At 50.7% G+C, this 17199-nt stretch overlaps 1 protein-coding gene across 2 annotated transcripts; it reads left to right on the top strand.

Annotated features, from left to right (window-relative positions):
- Nucleotides 1-8857: 8857 nt before the first annotated feature.
- On the top strand, nucleotides 8858-16693 carry SHROOM1 (shroom family member 1). Of its 2 annotated transcripts, none has more exons than XM_061149407.1 (9): nucleotides 8858-9015; nucleotides 9479-9634; nucleotides 12958-13950; nucleotides 14043-14098; nucleotides 14322-14531; nucleotides 14743-15312; nucleotides 15401-15542; nucleotides 15651-15923; nucleotides 16018-16693. In XM_061149407.1, exons 3-9 carry the CDS (start codon nucleotides 13000-13002, stop codon nucleotides 16348-16350), a joined length of 2535 nt encoding a protein of 844 aa, XP_061005390.1. In that variant the 5' UTR covers nucleotides 8858-9015; nucleotides 9479-9634; nucleotides 12958-12999; the 3' UTR covers nucleotides 16351-16693. The 2 variants fall into 2 exon arrangements, with proteins under 2 accessions (XP_061005390.1, XP_061005392.1); XM_061149409.1 differs by having other exon boundaries at nucleotides 9420-9634.
- The last annotated feature ends 506 nt before the right edge of the window (nucleotides 16694-17199 follow it).

Below are 17199 nucleotides of genomic sequence, written 5' to 3'. Positions count from 1 at the left end.
GCTCTGTGGCATGTGGAATCTTAATTTCCCACCCAGGCATCAAACTGGCATCCCCTGCATTCCAAGGCAGATTCTTAACCACTGGACCACCAGGGAAGTCCCCTCAATAGTAACTTAAAAGTCATATGACCTCCATGCATGTGAATATTGAGATTTGTGGCCCACAGATAAACCTGAGATCTCCTGGTATGCATGCTTTCAGGTCTGTGGGCAGATGGTGCTCTGAGACAGTGGGTAAATTAGTGCAAGAATCCATGAGTTTTCTTTTTGGGTTTAGACACACACTTAAAATATCAGAGTGATTATAGCCCTTAGAGACCATTTGTTGCTTATGTATGAAGATCTTGGGCAAGAACGGACCAATGTCAGCAACTATTGTTAACTCTATGAATATATGTGTGCATCTGTAATACATACACATACAGAGAGAAAAGTTCACATACCATAAAATCACCACTTCACATCATACACTATAGTGATTTTTAGTATACTCACAAGGTGTCACAACTATCACCGATCTCTAATTCCAGAAGATTTCCATAGTTCCAAAACAGAAGTTCATGCCAAATAATACTCCACATGCCCACACCTTCCAGCCTCTGGCAGTCACCAATTTATTTTCTGTCTCTATGGATTTGCCTCTTCTAGACATTTCATTTAAGTAGAATCATATAATACGTGGTCTTTTGTATGGTTTCTTCCTCTTAGCAGAATGTTTTCAAGGTTTATGACTGTTGTAACAAGCATCAGTACTTAATTTCTTTTTTTTTTTTGCAACTTTATTTTTTTTATTATTATTATTATTTTTTTATTAGTTGGAGGCTAATTACTTCACAACATTTCAGTGGGTTTTTTCATACATTGATATGAATCAGCCATAGAGTTACATGTATTCCCCATCCCGATCCCCCCTCCCACCTCCCTCTCCACCCGATTCCTCTGGGTCTTCCTAGTGCACCAGGCCCGAGCACTTGTCTCATGCATCCCACCTGGGCTGGTGATCTGTTTCACCATAGATAATATACATGCTGTTCTTTAGTACTTAATTTCTTTTTACAGCTAAATACTATGCCATGTTATAGATATACAGCATTTTGTTTATCCATTCCTGTATTGATGACTGTTTGGGTTGTTTCTAGCTACTGGCTATTATGAATAATGCTGCTATAAACAGCTACATGTTCAGATATGTGTTTTTGCATGCAACATATGTTTTAAACTCTCTTGGTTCTATACTAAGAGTGGAATTTCTGGCTCATATGATAACTATGTTTAATTGTTTGATGAACTGACAAATTGTTTCCAAAGCAGCTGTACTATTTTATATTCCCAACAGCAGTGCAGGAAGATTCTGACTTATCTACATCCTTGCCAATACTTAATGTCTGTCTTTTTTATTATAGCCATTCCTGTGGATGTAAAGTGGTACCTTGTGGTTTTGATTTGTATCTGATGTTGAGTATCTGTTCATGTGCTTATTGGCTATTTGTATATCTTCATGGGAGATACATCTTTTTGAATCCTTTGCCCACTAAAAAATTGGATTCTTTGTCTTTTTATTGTTGAATTGTAAGCTGTTAAGCATGCTAAGGTAAATCTAATTTAGATAAAGCATTCACTGTTCCAGGAAGACCAGAGGTTGCAGTTTGGCTTTATTTTTAATACTTTTTAGGCACTTGCTGCATTTTTCAAAAAGAACCATTGTTCACAGACTGTGAACTAGGGTCTATTGCCATCACTGAAAAAGATATTAATCTACTTCTAAGAATCAATTCAGAGGATTGGAAAACCCAAATGAACTCACAAACCCTTGGTTCCATCCATAGTAGCAGCTTCCAGACCTCTATCTGCTGTGCCCAAGTGAGTGACAGAAGCAGTGTACTCTGAAAAGAACATAGCTCCTTACAGTATATTAAATGACATCTTTTTGTTAAAACCACCAACAGGAGAAAGTGAAACAAGAATTGTAGGTAAATTTTAAAGTGTGTACACACAGGCTAATTGCTGAGTCCTGGGGACCAAGGCCATCCTGAGGATGTTGCTACCAGCTGTGAATTTAGAAAATGGAGGAATGACCCAGCTGTTCACCTGGGTCTCCCAGTTACATTCATTCAACAATCACTGATGAAAGTTCTGAGCCTGGTACTTCCTTTCCTTCAAGAGTTCACAATCTGTCTTATGGGACAGACACACAGGTAATGCAGCAGGGAACAATGAACTCTCCCTAGAGATAGCATGGATATATCCCCGAGGAGACAGTTCTTGGCTCAGGGGTTGTGTAACTCAGCATCACGATGGGTCCTTCCTAAGGACATTTCCTAGTAGGAGAGGGAAGAAAAAAAGAAACTTCAGCATGTGCTCAACCCTTTGTGGGGAAGGGGACAGCTATGGGATGGAACCTATGCTTCTAGGTCTCTAGGCAGGCCCACCTTGGCCTGACATTTGCTTAGTCTTTTGGTCCATGCTAAAAAAAAAAAAAAAAAAACACAGGTAGAATCTGGGCCACCCTCTTTAGTGCAAGAATAGGAAAAAGGAACCAATCTCCAAACTTTCTTGTCTTTGATTTTATGTTTATCAAGGGAAATCTTGTTTTCATTTTTGTTAGCAAATGTTTATAACTTTGAATCAGGAACTTGCCTGCCTTGTATTTCTCCTGCGCTGCTTTATCCTGTTTCCTGAGTTGCTAGTTTTGAGCTTGTGTTAGACTTGTTAGAGGATCTCCAGCCACATCAAAGGGCAGGGACCACATCCCCTCAGCCCCAGGGCAGCTGTGGGAGAGCTTTCTCGCTACTTGCCTAGTGGTTGCTTCTTCCAGGGATAGAATAGCTCTGAACACCCAAATCTGGCCAGATTTTCCTCCAACCTAACATTGGCATCCCAGTATTAAAAGGTGTCTTGGCTGTATTTCCGAAATTTCTTAGATTCAGGCAGCAGCAGCCAGCTCCTACAACTCCAAAAAGGAATGCATCGGAAGGAGGACTTGTGGCCCACAGAATTGACTAAAAGGCAGGAGGACCAGGCAATGAAAGTAGACAGGAGCCCAAGGAGGCTGGACAGCAAGAGCAGGAGATGGGTTAGACCACCACCACATCACACCGCCCAACTCCTAGTGGTTTCTCACCTGTCCCTACATCTCCATGTCACCCACACGAGAGTCCCAGTCCCTGGCAGGAGCATCACATTGGTCAAGCCCAGGTCTCATGGTTTGCAGTGTGGCAAGCTGTCTTTCAAAATGGGAGAAGGGGCTCTCTCTCCCCAAGACCAACACAATATGGGTTCCCCTAGGAAGGAAGTGTTCAGATGTCCACCACAGCCCTGTTTGAGGGAGTAGTAAGCTAAGCTTAGGAGGGGAGCAACACTCATGGCAGACCTCTGGTGTATAAACCAGTCCTCAGAGATCAAATTGAGGCTGGGATTTAGTCAGGATTGTCTTGCCTACAGGAGAAACTGAAGTGAGGAATAATAATAACTAACGCCACTTGTTGATGGCCTACTGTGAGCCTGTGCTGAGTAGATTTGATGAAATCTCATTTAATCTTTACCTGGCAAACATGTAGTCACATCCATTTTATAGATGAGGATATGAATTGTTCAGGAAGGCTGGAATATCTCCAGGGTCAGACTGGCATTCACTTAGGTCTGCCAGGCTGTGGACTCACGCTCGCTCTCTCACTGCTGGTTTTTGTATACCCAGGATACAGTGAATTGGAGGATAGCTCTCTGTCCTCCTTATTTATTTTTTTTAATTGTGGTATTTTATTTTTGTTTGTTGTAGCACAACAGAAGACTAGCAGGCAGCATGATCTTGTGGGAAGACCTTGTGGCTGGGGTGTCTGCAGAACTGATTTCTAGGCTGTCACCCACACTGAAGTAGTTAAATGTAAGTGTAGACACTTGCATCTCTACACAAACCAGGCAGGGCTTAAGAGAATGTTCCACTTATTGGAGCTATGTTGGAGAATTTTGTTGTCCTCTTTTTTTAAACTTCTCTTGATGTTTCCCTTGGAGTACAAAAAGCTGCCAACTAAACTGTGTGTGTGTGTGTGTCTGCTGTCACATTCACTCCTGGCAGGGTCCCAAAAACTCATGCACCATGATGGATGCCAGATATACACACCCTCAGGTTTTAGAACAAAGTCTCCTCCATGTGAGTAACTGACCAGACACCATCAGTTAAGACAGCAAGAGTTTCTTTTTTTTTTTTCATTTATTTTTATTAGTTGGAGGCTAATTACTTCACAACATTGCAGTGGGTTTTGTCATACATTGACATGAATCAGCCATGAAGTTACATGTGTTCCCCATCTCGATCCCCGCTCCCACCTCCCTCTCCACCCGATTCCTCTGGGTCTTCCCAGTGCACCAGGCCCGAGCACTTGTCTCATGCATCCTACTTGGGCTGGTGATGAGATCAGCAAGAGTTTCTTGGTGAATGTTAAGGACATGCATTATCTGCTTCCAGAGCTAATGACTAGAATCCATTATATGTGCACATGGCATGCTGTGACCCAATCCTGTACCAAGGCTTCCGTGTGCAGCCCGAGGCCCAAAGCTCTAGGTTTGGAACATCCTCTCATTGAAAATGCTTATCAGATGACTTCTGATGACGCCAGAGACTTGGCGGATTTAGCTCAATTAGAAGGTGCTTTTAGGAGAGGGGCCTTTGTAGACCATTTCACCCCTTTGTTAGGACCTGAACACAGGGCCACTCCTGGACCTGAGCCTGCTTTTGCACTCCCTAGGGATGCTACTGGGGGTCTGGTTCAGAGTCTTGAGTTAATTTCTATTCTTGGGGATCAAAATGACATGTAAGAGACAGGTTTTCATCTAGATCCTGGGAGGCCAGCAAAGCAAAGTCGAAAAGTTCATGTGACCACCACTTATCTGTCTTGGGTCCATTGGAGTCAGTAGAAGAGGAGAGAGGCCTGTATCCAGCCATCTCCTTTAATCTCTCTTGGCCAGGGATGTGTGGGTAACAATGAGGGCAGACGAGGAGGATGGAATGGTCCCAGGTCTGGGGTTTGTAAACCAGGCTAGAGGAGTTAACAAAAGCTGAGTTATTATGGCCAAAGCAGAGGCTGAGGAGTCACCCAGCGTCTGTAGGGAAAAGGTGATATACGTGTACTCAATAGGAATGTGACAGACCAGCATTCTTTCCCAGGAACTGCTGATCTGAAAGGAAACTTTGATTCAATCACTGGGACAACCAGTCCCTACCCAGCCTCGCCCAAAGGCCTTCCTGCCAGACACCCTCATATTGGGCGGGGGGGGGGGGGGGGGGGGGGCCTCCATTCTTGTGGCTGACTTCCTATAAAGCCCTATCTTTGGACAAGTGTGGTAAATTCAGTGCATAATTAAAAAGCAAACAAACTTGCTCTAAGGGAACACTTAAAATTTAAGTAGACACTTGTGTAAAAACAGTGATTCATGCTCTGTTGGATTTCCAGAAATAAACAACATAATTCATTGAAGGATTTCTGGCCTTTAGTGTATTTGAACCAATATATGATGGTCGCTGAATTATTAAAATAGCTCTGTAGTTGCTATCTACAAGAAAGAAACTTTTTTTTTTTTTTTGCCTTAACCATGGTTTATAAATTCACTCCCACCACAAACAAAGTCAGAAGACACAAACTTGGGAAAATATTTGCCACACATTAAAAAAAGTAAATTACCTTGATATATAAAGAGATCTTATAAGTCAGTAAGAAAAAGACCAATAATCCAATAGAAACATGGGCAAGGGAAATTGACAGATCACAGAAGTGAATAGGAGTGGCCTTAAAATGTACAAAATGATATGCAATTTTATATACAAAAAATTGAAACATTTTCACCTTTCAGGTTTCAGAGATCAAAAGTCTGATAATGTACTATGTCAGTGAGGATGTGGGAAAATGGGCACTCATTAATGGGGATACAAATTGGTACAACCTCTTTGTAAGAAATTTGAGAAGATTAACCAAATTTGAAATTTTACATACCCTGTTACAGTTATCTATTACTGTTTAACAGAATATCCCTCAGCTTAGTGGCTTACCCATTTACTATTATTTTGCTTGCGTGACTGAGGAAGGGCTAGGTTGGGTGGTTCTTGGCTAACTCACACGGTGTCAGATGTACTTTCCCAGGCCTGGAGAAGTACTGAGATCCTGAGGGGCACAAGCACGTCTTTTTATGTAGGAGAGAAACTGCTGAGTATGTGCGTGTGTCCGTCTTCTCCATGGCCCCCGCTCCCTAACCACTGCCACTGAGGGAGACTCCAAGTTGGTTGCAGTTTCTTCCCCTTCTTCTCCTCTAAGGCTTTTTGGGGTTTTGCACTAAAGAGATGGCCTCCAGTCAAAGATCATGAGGGACACACCTGTAGTTGAAAAAGTGGAGTGTATTAATTGTTACAGTGAGGGGAACCATGAAGCATCTTGGTAAGAGGGCATTAGAAAGGACTTAAAGTATTTAGTGATTTTGGAGAGACTTAAAGAAGTAAGACTTTTCTCAGTGTTTGATGCTTCAGGAAGCAAGAGTAATTCTATGATTGGGTCCCTTAAAATCTTATTAGAAAGAAGAATGACTAAAGCAAAGCTAAAGCCACAGTCAGTAAGGAAGCAGCAGTTACACATATTATCCAGGACAGAAAGATGTTTGGTCATTTTTTTGACTTGGACAATATTCATGATTTGTCTGTGTTCAGATATGATTACAGAATGGTCTTGTTTTTATCTTGACCCATCATGGTTACAAGAGGGTCTTGTCTGATGTTGATGTCCTATGAAATTGTTTATGTGCAACAGGAGAATTCCATGGCCTTGTCTGTGACTGTCAGATCAACTCCTATAACACCAAGGTCTAGCTGATAGTCCCAGGCCAACTTCCAGATGTCAGGGGCTGCTTTCTCTTTCACAGAAGAGAAGAAGAGGCAAGCAGAGAAGTGGGTGGATGGGATTTCTTTTGGGGTATTCAGGCAGAGATTTTCTATTGTGTATGCAAGAGAAATAAGGAGGAGGAGAGAGGATTATCAAGAATGACTGTGGATGCTGCGTCCACTTCATAGTTGTCAAGAATTACACTTTTTTAAATATAAATTAAGGAACCTCCCTGATGGCCCAGTGGTTCAGACTCCATGCTCTCAATGCAGGGGGCCTGGGTTTGATCCCTGCTTAGGGAACTAGAGCTCACATGCTGCAACTATTAATAAAAAGATCCAGCATGTCACAATGAAGATCAAAGATCACAACTAAGACTTGGTGCAGCCAAATAAATAAATAAAAATAAATTTTAAAATATATATACATATACATATATTTTAAAATATATGGACTGTAGCCCTCCAGGCTCCTCTGTCCATGGGATTTCTTAGGCAAGAATACTGGAGTGGGTTGCCATTTCCTCCTCCAGGGGATCTTCCTGACCCAGGGATCAAACCCATGTCACCTGCATCTCCTGCATTACAGGCGGATTCTTTACTGTCTGAGCTACCAGGAATTTGTAGTTTCGTGTATATATATATATATATATATATATACACACACACACACACATATAAAATTAAAATCTTGAACATTTTCGAACTGACTTTTGGTTGCTGGGTTTTGTTTCCTCTATTGTGATACTGCTCTGAGACCAACCATGTGGATCAGAGTTGGTGCTAAAAGGGCAGGTGTTCAAAACCAAGAAGTTCTGAGCCATTGTCTGAGTCCAGAGCTCCAGCTCCTGATGATGCCTGGATCAGAATAGCATTTGTAGTAAAATCAGTGCCAGGAGTGTCCCAATCAGAAGCCAGGCTCAAGTGCCTGCTGCCTCCATCCCCTAGGAGACCCAAGCAGACCAAGTTCCCCAGGCTCTTATTCCCCCTAGAAAGTGGTAGCCTTAAAAAAAAGAAAGTGGTAGCCTTGTCCCCCAGTCTGAGTTCCGGCTTCTGGTTATTATCACCAACAAACCTTGTCAGCCAAGGATGCCAAGATATAGGGATATGGTCTCTGCCCCCAGGCATGCTGATTCTGTGGGACAGTGAAGAAAGCCACAACAATAACAGAAGAACCAAGCACTGACTGGGTTCAGCAAAAAGGCCTCCAGCCCCTTCCAGGGATGGAGCATTTCTTGGTAGAGCGAGTATTCATAGGATACAAGTTTGGAAAGTGGGGGCAGGGAAGGCTGAGGACAGAGCAGTGACCAGTGTAGAGTGGCTGATGAATTCAGATCATTCTTTGGAGCCTTGAGATCCCCGTGAAAAGAGCCAGATTCTATGGCTGGAGTAAACCCTATCCAGGCCACAGGGGACATGCATAGTCCAGCACCTTAAAATGGTGAGCACCACTGAGAAGAGCCGGAGTGGATACACAAGTCAGCAGCGCCCCAGCTTCCCTCCCCCCTTTTCAGGTGGCCGGCCAGAGGGCCCAGACTATGCGAGATATGAGAGAAATTAAAAGGGAAAAAGAGGGGAGAAAAGAGCCCATAGTAGGAATAGAGAGCTGCAAGAGTTCTGGAAATGGCAGTTCTAGAGGGACAGTTGGTCAAGGGAGGATGCATTAGCATCCGAACTGTACTCAGAGCTGGACAGGGACAGTGGCGCGTCTGTTTACTTAGCCAAACTGGAATGAGGTGGCCGTCTGGAGTTCTTGGGACCTGGCCTGGGCGTCCCCACTGATGGGGTGGTTTAAATCCGTGGGACTCCAGCCGAGCACTACAGGCCGTGAGAACACATTGGATGGAGGCGGGCGGGCGACCGCCCTGGGAGCCCTACCCCTATTTTCCCGCTTCTCCAGCCGGAGAAAGAGGCCTGTGCCCGGCGGGGTAACGAGCGTCCAATCCCGACCGGGGTCTAAGCCTACAAGCGGACACTAGGAAGGGGCGGTCGGCTGCCCAGGCAGTGCGGCCGCTCCGCGCTCCCGCCCCCGGGAGTCGGATTTGGCGCCTCCCCCACGGCGGCTGGAGCCCGGAGGTGGGGTCGGGAGCCAGAGCCCGGGGCTCTGATGTCACCGCGCGGCCGCAGTCCAGGAGCGCGTCTCGGTTGGAGCTCAGGTACGCGGCGAGGCCGGGGGGGCCAGGCGGCTGAATCGCTGTTCCCCGCGGCGGTAGGGCGAGCCCCGCGGCTAGGTGCGGGTGGGAGTGGCTGAGCCGCTGCGGAGCAGCCCGCGCGTCGTTGGGTCTGGAGGTGTTGGGCTCCACACCACTTCTGGTCTGCGCGAGTCGGGTCGGGCTCCTGCGCCCCTGTCCGCGCCTCCGGCAAAGGGGTGGTGGGCGCAGAACTGGTAGCGGCGGGAGCTGCTGGGGGAGCACGCCGGGGGCTGGCGAAAACGCAGTGGGGGTCTCAACGCACCTCCTAGCCACTCCCCGACCCCCGGCTCATGCCCTTCGGTAGCGGAGCCGCTAGGGAATCCAGCCCGCCCCCCGCCCCCCACACCGCCCCCCTCTCCCGCGTCCAGGACCGCGTGGTCCCCTGCGCGAGTTTTGAGCCCTCCTTCCCCGACGGTGAACCCCAAAGGAAAGACCGAGAAATGCGCCGGTCGGGGGCCATCCACTCTGCCAGTGTCCGCGAGGCGTCGCTCTCCTGCCGCACCGCCTGACTGTCGCCCTCTGTGGCCACCAGACCTGTGCATCTTGCCTCCCTGACGCACCTCAACTCAGCTTGAAGCCCCAGGTATGTGGTCCGACCTCGACCGCGGCCTCCTTTCCCCATGTGCTCCAGCATCCTCGTTTCCTGCCCGCCTCACGGAGCTAGAGCCTATGGAGACTCTCGGGTGGGCGGCAGCAGTGGAGAGCAAATGCTTTGCAGGGTGCGTTGTGGGGCGGACAGGCTTGGAGAACGGGGAGCCGGAGGGGGCTGGGAGAGCCATGGAACTTCCCCCAAATGCCTGCTCTTCCAGACCGTGTCTGGAGAGCTGGGATTCAAGACAGGCCCAGGACCCAGAAACTCAGTCTGGGTGACATGGAGACAACACCCTACAGTGAGCCTACCACTGAGGAAGACCATCCCAGATATGATTTAATTCCTGATCCTTATTGATCATTTGAGCTTGTCTGTCTTTCTGGTCACTTTACCTGGATCTGTTTCTGTTGCCTTTGTGTGACTTCCAGTGACTTTAGTCACTGGAAGCAGTCCTCATCAGTTTTCCCAAGAACCTCTAACTAAAAACCAGCTGCTAGACTGGTCCTAACTCTCTGCTGAGGTCCAGACCCACATCTCAACCTACCCAACTGCTCACCAGTCTTGCCACAAACACTGCAAAGTCCACAGGCCCCAGACCCGGCCTGGAACCCTTGGCCAGTCCGCATCTCAGCTTCCTCATTCCTGACACTGGCACCTCCACCTCCTCAGTTCCTAGTTCTGAACACTGAAGTCATCCTTGTCTCCTTTTCCTCTCTTGCTCTTTGATTCAGGTGATGTTTATTGCAAATGATGCCAATACCATATGACCCTAACTAATCTAGTTTTCCAGCAGGGATTCCATGCTGCTCCCCCTGGGCTGATGGGGCTTGAGAAAGCTTTAGTTCTGACTTACATTCAATGCAGGCATTGGCTCTGCGGCCCAGCCCAGAGCTGACATTAGTGCTGATGCTAGGGCTCCTGGGGTGTGGCCACTCCCAGCCACAGGGGCTGGCTGGACTGCAAGAGGCTCCCTGCAGCCAGACAAAAACTCTCTGCTCTTTGGTCTGAGGCCCCAAAACACACTAAAGGAGCTGGACTTTCCTAGCCTATCTTGCATGGGTATCGGGTGCTCAGGTTACCACTGAAAAAGCATTCTCAACACAAGTTAAGATCAATAAGAAAATATACAGACATTTTTATTATCCATTTAAGCTGTTTTTATTGGGCGAACTCAGAACCCTCTGTCATTCAGTAACTCACAAATAAGAACTTTCAAGGCCTTTTTTAAGGAAACATCTTTATATTTGAACAGTTACCCATGCCTACAGATGCAGTGAAAGTCAACATGGGTAGGCCTGGGTGGCATGAGCCAGGATAAACAGTGCTCCCAAGTTGGGCTCAGAAGGACCGCAGGAGAAGGGGCCAGTGTCTGGGTGGCTGGAGGGGTTCCCTAGAGAAGATGAGTCTTCCCAGGGGCTGCCACTCAGAGTAGCTTCTTTTCTTTCTAAAATACAGAGAGTATAAACTACTTTGCAAAAGTGGTCCTCAAGCCTGAGTGTGAGGACCAGTCTTCAGGGCTGGCTTTAGTAGGCACAGTGATGCCTCCAGGTGGGTGATGTCAAGATGTTCTGGTACCAGATCAGCTGAGAGCTCCTCCTGGGAATGTTGGAAGTATTGCTTCTCCCTTTAAGGAAACACCGTATCCTCCCACCACTAACCTCTCTACCTGCCTTAGCCAGCAATCTATAGAATCTGGGGTCTCAGGGAATGGGGTAGAGGGTGATCCTGAGCTCCAAAATGTGTCGAGGAGGCTCACCAAAGTCTGTTTTTTCGGTTTCCACCCAGCTATGGGCCACCCTTCTCTGCAGTCCCAACCAAGCAGCTCAGGGAAGGCAAACCTGCTTACTCCCCACCATCCACCCCCCCACACAAAAGTCCCTATCGCCCACACTGAACCCTTAGTTCCCAAGACTCAAAGCTACTTTCACCCCTGATCCAGGTACACTCCCCCAGCTCCTCCCCTTGCTCCCCCTCCTGGCACTGGGAAGGTATTGATTTCTGGCCATTCCTGTTCCAAGCTATGCTTGCCTGCTCTTTCGGTTCTTAATAACCTGAGTAACCTTGTCAGTGTCCATGAGTGGCAACTGTCTCACCCATTCTGTCCCCTTCTTCAAAAAGATTAATAGGGAGAGAACAGTAGGTGGAAGCAAAGAAGCCCTCAACCTTCTCCACCAAAGCCACCCCCCGCCCCCCACCATCTAGTTCCGGCAATGCTGCTCCTTTCCTTGTCATTCAACAAATACTTCACATCAACGACATGCCAAACATTGAGGGCACAGAGATGAGTCAGTGCAGGGCCTGTCCTCAGGAAGTTCATGGGTGGGAATGGGGAGAGGGAATCAAAGGCAAACCAACAATCACCATGCAGGGTGATGAGTGCTGTGATGGGGAAGCTAGGACACTAGAGGGATCCCAAAGGGCCAGGAAACCTCTAAGCCTGGCCCTATAGGAGAAGCAAGAGTGGCACAAAGACGGGGTGAGCCTGTCACTCCTAGACAAAAGGCAGAGTCTCCAAAGCAGGGAACATATTATCCTGGGATCTGACAGTAAGTTGAAGGGCGGGGGGGTTGTTTCCCACAGAGGAGTCTGAGCTTTGTTGCAGGGGTGGGGGTAAACTGGCTTTCAGCAGAGTTTGCTTCTAGGAAATTGATTCTGGCTTCAGTAAGCTTGGAGGCAAGCCCAGATTCCAGGCAGGGCTCTGCCTGTTACTAGCTCTGTGCCTCTGGGCAAATCATTCCCTGGTTCAGAACCTCTGTCCTCATCTGTAAAACGCAGGCAACAGTTGTGAGGTTCAAGATAAATATTTGTTCAGAGCACCTGGAACATGACTGGCCCAGAGGAAGGCTGTGAAGCTGCCCCTGCCACCTGACCTGGGTCTTTCCTCCCCTCCTTTCTTGGCTCCCCTCTGATCTCAGATCGTTGCTGACTGTTGTTTATGAGGGAAAGATCACCCGGAGAAGTTAACAAAGCAGCCAGGAAGCCGCCAGGGTGGGACAGGGTTGGGGAGGGAAGGAGCTTGGGTACATTCTCAGTGCTCCAGGAGGTGCCAGGGTAGAGGCTGGGCCAGAAGAGCCCCAGTAGGGAATGGACTAGTCGCCACTTCCTTCCCCTGAGCTAAGGCCCTCAACCTCCAGAGGTGCTCCCCTGGTCCTCCTGCCTTTGCCATCCCAGACGAGGGAGGTGCGGGATGTTAGGGCCATGGGTCCCGTGGCCAGGGAGGCGATGTGTAAGCATGTCGTGTTGGAGGGGCCAGCAGGCTGTCCTAAACCCATACCCGGAGTGCCTCACCTACCACGCCGCCCATGCTTTTCCAGGCCTCACAGAGCTGGCCTGCCTCCGCCCTCGTCCGAGCAGCCATGGAGGCCCTGGGTCCCGGAGGTGACCGCACCTCCCCGGCCTCATCCACTCGCAGCTTGGACTCGCGGCGGTTGTCTGCGCCCACCGACTCAGCCTACAGCTCTCTCTCTGCCGCCTCAGGCGGTCCTGAGCCTCCAGAGCCGCGCACGCCGTTGCCTTCGCCGGGGACCCAGCAACTTCCCTACCTGGACTGGGACTACGTGCGCGTGGTGTGGGGCGGCCCGGCCTCCGCCGCCGGGCTTCGCACTTCCCCACAGCCCCGGCCCGCGGCCGCCGCACGCAGTGGGCCACGTCGCCCCGAAAAGGGGACCCCGGGACCGCTCAGCCGCCAGACCACCCCTCTGCTGTACGCGCTGGCGGCCGAGGCTGAGGCCTCGGCGCGGGCCGCCGAGCCGCCCAGCCCGCCCGCCTCGCGGGCCGCCTACCGCCAGCGGCTGCAGGGCGCGCAGCGGCGAGTGCTCCGGGAGACGTCCTTCCAGCGCAAGGAGCTCCGCATGAGCCTGCCCTCACGCCTGCGGCCCGCGCCCCCCGCGCGGCCCTCGGCCGAGCACCCGCGCTCCGCCTCGCTCAGCCACCCCGGCGGGGAAGTAGAGCCGGCGAGCTCGGGGGCTCCCACCCAGCAGCGGAAGTGGTGCTTCTCAGAGCCAGGGAAACTGGATAGCCTGGGTAGGGGTGCTGGGTTGGCGAGGCAATGCTCGGGAGAGGTCTGCTCCAGCTCTGGCTTCATTAGGCCGGAGCCTTGGGAATGGCAGCAGAGGACGCTGGCTGAGTTCGAAGGTCACCAGATCAGATGGCTGCCTGCGACTCAGCCCCCAAGCATAGAGGACCCGAAACCCCGGCCCTTGAAGCTTGGCAATGCCTACAGGCCTGCCGCCAGTCGGAGTCGGAGCGCTTCCGGGGAAGTCTTGGCCCCCTGGGGAAGTCCAGAAGGTGTCATGCCCATTGCCCAGGTATGGAAGATAGGGGCTGCCACCTTGGGGTGGGGGAACCTAGAGGACTGAAAACTTGAGCAACATTTCACCCAACTGCTTGCCTTTTCCAGGCTGTTCCCCAAGGAGCAGAAACCCCCAGACCACCGTTGCAGACCAAACTTAACAGGTGAGAGACATGGACCACTCTGTGAATTGAAAGTTGGGGGAGGCAGCTTTCATGGCTCTTGCTCAAGAAAGAAGGCCTCCACCCACCCTCAGTTTGAGCCTTATGTCTCAAGGCAGAGTGCAAACCACACCCCCTAGTCCCACCCCCAACACCCCACTGTGTCTCTGGTACAGAACCAGAATCATCCTGGTCACTGGGGTCAGTGTGGGGTCTTTGCCTCCAGGTTCCTGAATCAGAAGGAAGCTACAGAAGTGTGTCCTGCAGAGGGCCCCCAGAGCGGTCCCTCTGACTGTGAGCAGAGGGGCTCAGAGAACTGCATTGTGTCTGCTCGGCTCCCATCCCTTCCTGATGATGAAGTTTTCCTGGAAGAAGCCCCCCTGGTCAGAGCAAGATCACCTGCAGACTCCCAGACTCCCCTGGGGCTCCCAACCTGGTGAGTTCCCTCAGACTTTCAAGCAGTGTGAGATATACCTTTCCTACACACATCTATAAAATGCTGGAGAGGCAGGGAACTCTCTCTTGACCGAAGGCTGGGGTCCGGGGGTTTTGCGGGGGGGGGGGGGGGGGGGGTGGTTGGCAGGGGGAGGGGAGAGGGGGGCCCTTGGCCAGAGCTTTTTCTGATTTAGTGTCTCTTCCACTTTCAGTGTCCATGTCTCTGACCAGGAGTACGGCGCTGGCTTGAGTCAAAGGACTGACCAAGCTATAATCCCCCCAGAGCAGCCCCTCCATGAGGACCCAGAAACTGCAGGGGTGGATGAGTGTTGGCAGGGGTTAAACGGTTCTGTGAATGTTTCCGGGCCTACATGCTGTAGCCCCCCTGAGACTGCAAATGGTGACATCCTTACATTTGACCCCACTGGACTGCTGACGACTGTTCCCCCCACAGCTGCAGAGACTGACCTCAAACCTTTCCCAGGTGATACCCTGGGACCTCCAGACAATGATACCCCAGGGCCCCCTGACCACAGTGCCCTAGCTTGGGGCCCTGGGGAGCCTGGTCCCAGGTCAACATGGCCCAGTCCACGCCTCGAGGAGCTGGTTCAGGAGCTGGCCAGATTGGATCCCTCTCAGAGTGACACTTTCCCCTCCTATCCCAGCCCAGAGCCATCCCTGGGTCTGCTAGATGGACTGATTCCGTTAGCTGAGGTCTGGGCTGCAATGAGACAGGGCTGTAGGGAAGCTGGAGAGGAGGCTGCTGGTAATTCTGAGCCAGGGTGAGTGAGGGGCATCAGGGACTCAGACGACTTTAAACCCCTGCTCTCTAGGGCAGGACAACCCAAGGAGCTCTGGTTTTGTCCCCAGGTCCTATCTACTTAACTCCACCCAGCACCTGCCAACTTCTCAGGAGGAGACAAGGCCTGAAAACCTTACCACCCACGTTGTGCCTGACCAACCATGTGACCAGGGTACTTCAAAGCCAAATAACAGCATCCAAGCCAAGAAAGTGAGTGTGGAAGGGGCCATTGGTGGCTGAGTGGGGCCAGAACCCAGAGTCTGGTCTGAGGAGTCAGGGGCCTGGCTCCAGACTTAAGTGCCTACGCACTCCCGGCAGGCAGAGCTGGCGGACCTCCTCCAAAAGATGCTAAGGGACCTTCAGGCCGAGCAGAAGCAGCTGCAGGGAGCGGCCCAGGCTTGGGCCAGGCGCGGAGCTGCTCTGGAGGCCGCCGTTGGCCAGGCCTGTGCACCCCACGAGCTGGAGCGGTTCAGCCGGTTCATGGCTGACCTAGAGCGCGTGCTTGGCCTCCTGCTGTTGCTGGGCAGTCGCCTGGCCCGCGTGCACAGCGCCCTGGCCCGGGCGGGTGCCGACAGCGACCCTGAAGAGCAGGTAATGGTTAGGGCTGAGGATGGAGGGGAGATGGGAAGGGCGGTGAGGGGCCTGATCGGGCCTGGCTCACAGCCCCGTCGCCCTGCATCTCCAGGCCTCTCTGCTGCAGCGACTGGGGCTCCTGCAGCGGCAGGAGGAAGATGCTAGGGAGCTGAAGCAGCACGTGGCGCGGCGGGAGCGGGCCCTCCGCGAGCTGCTGGCGCGCGCACTGCCGGCAGAGGAGCTGAGCGCCTACCGCACCCTGTTGGCCGGCAAGGCCGCCGTCCTGGCCCAGCAGCGCAGCTTGGACGAGCGGGTCCGCCTTATTCAGGACCAACTGGACGCAGTCAGGAACGACCTTGGCCGTCATCCCTCGCCTCCCAGGCCGGCCTTCCCCTCAGGGACCCATCCTCCGGATAAACCGCCCTTCCCCCCTCCCCTCATCTAGTTACAGGTGGTGAGGGTGGGGAGCATTGCCCTTGCTTCTCACCCACATGATTCCGGATCACGCTGGTTTATTCGGTGCTTTTCCCGTGGGGTGGGGAAGACCCAGGCCTGGCTTTGCCGGGGTACTTCTTCCAAGTGTTCTCATGTGGTCTTTCCCAAGTCTTGTGGATTATCTGGTAGTTAACTGAGAAATTTAAAATCTGCAGTATTCTCTCCTTCTGTGATGAGAAAGAGTTTCAGTAAGGGTTGGTTGGAGGGAGATGAGACAAGTCAGAGAAGCACTTCAACTTAAGATTCAAAATGGCCATTTCTTTTCCCTCTCAATAAAAAAATTGATGAAGTAATACCTGGAGTCTGGCTTGGAGGCAGGGTTTGCGAATTTCAAACACCTCCCTGACTAGAGCAGAATGGCTGTTTGTCAGAGGACATCAGTCAGGTCTGGGGATTCCTAGGAAGACTGAAAGAAACAGGCTTGAAAACAAGAGGGGCCAGGCAGATGCTGTCACCAGTAGCCCCTAACTCTTCTGGTGACTTCATTTTTAACACAAAACTCTAGACCTGATTGGCAGAGTTCAGGTCTCTTTTGCTGGTTTTTACCCAAGCCCCTAATCTCAGTGGTATAGTGGAAGTGGGTAGGACTGCCTCCCTTCAAGATTCAAGGCACAGAGAACTTCCCCAAATGGAAAATGGACTCAGATGCTTTGCCTAAAAACCCTGATGAGTGTCAAATACACTTGGACATTTGGGGAAATTCATTCACCTCTCCTTTGGAAGACCCTATGGGGTCAACCAGGCTTGAGGAGGGCAGTTGGGAGGATGGGAGCTGAATGGGGATGAGTCATGCGGCATC

The sequence above is a fragment of the Dama dama genome, chromosome 9 (genome assembly GCF_033118175.1).
Source record: "Dama dama isolate Ldn47 chromosome 9, ASM3311817v1, whole genome shotgun sequence".
Classification (NCBI taxonomy): Eukaryota; Metazoa; Chordata; class Mammalia; order Artiodactyla; family Cervidae; genus Dama; species Dama dama.
This window is presented reverse-complemented; position numbering and strand designations above follow the sequence as displayed.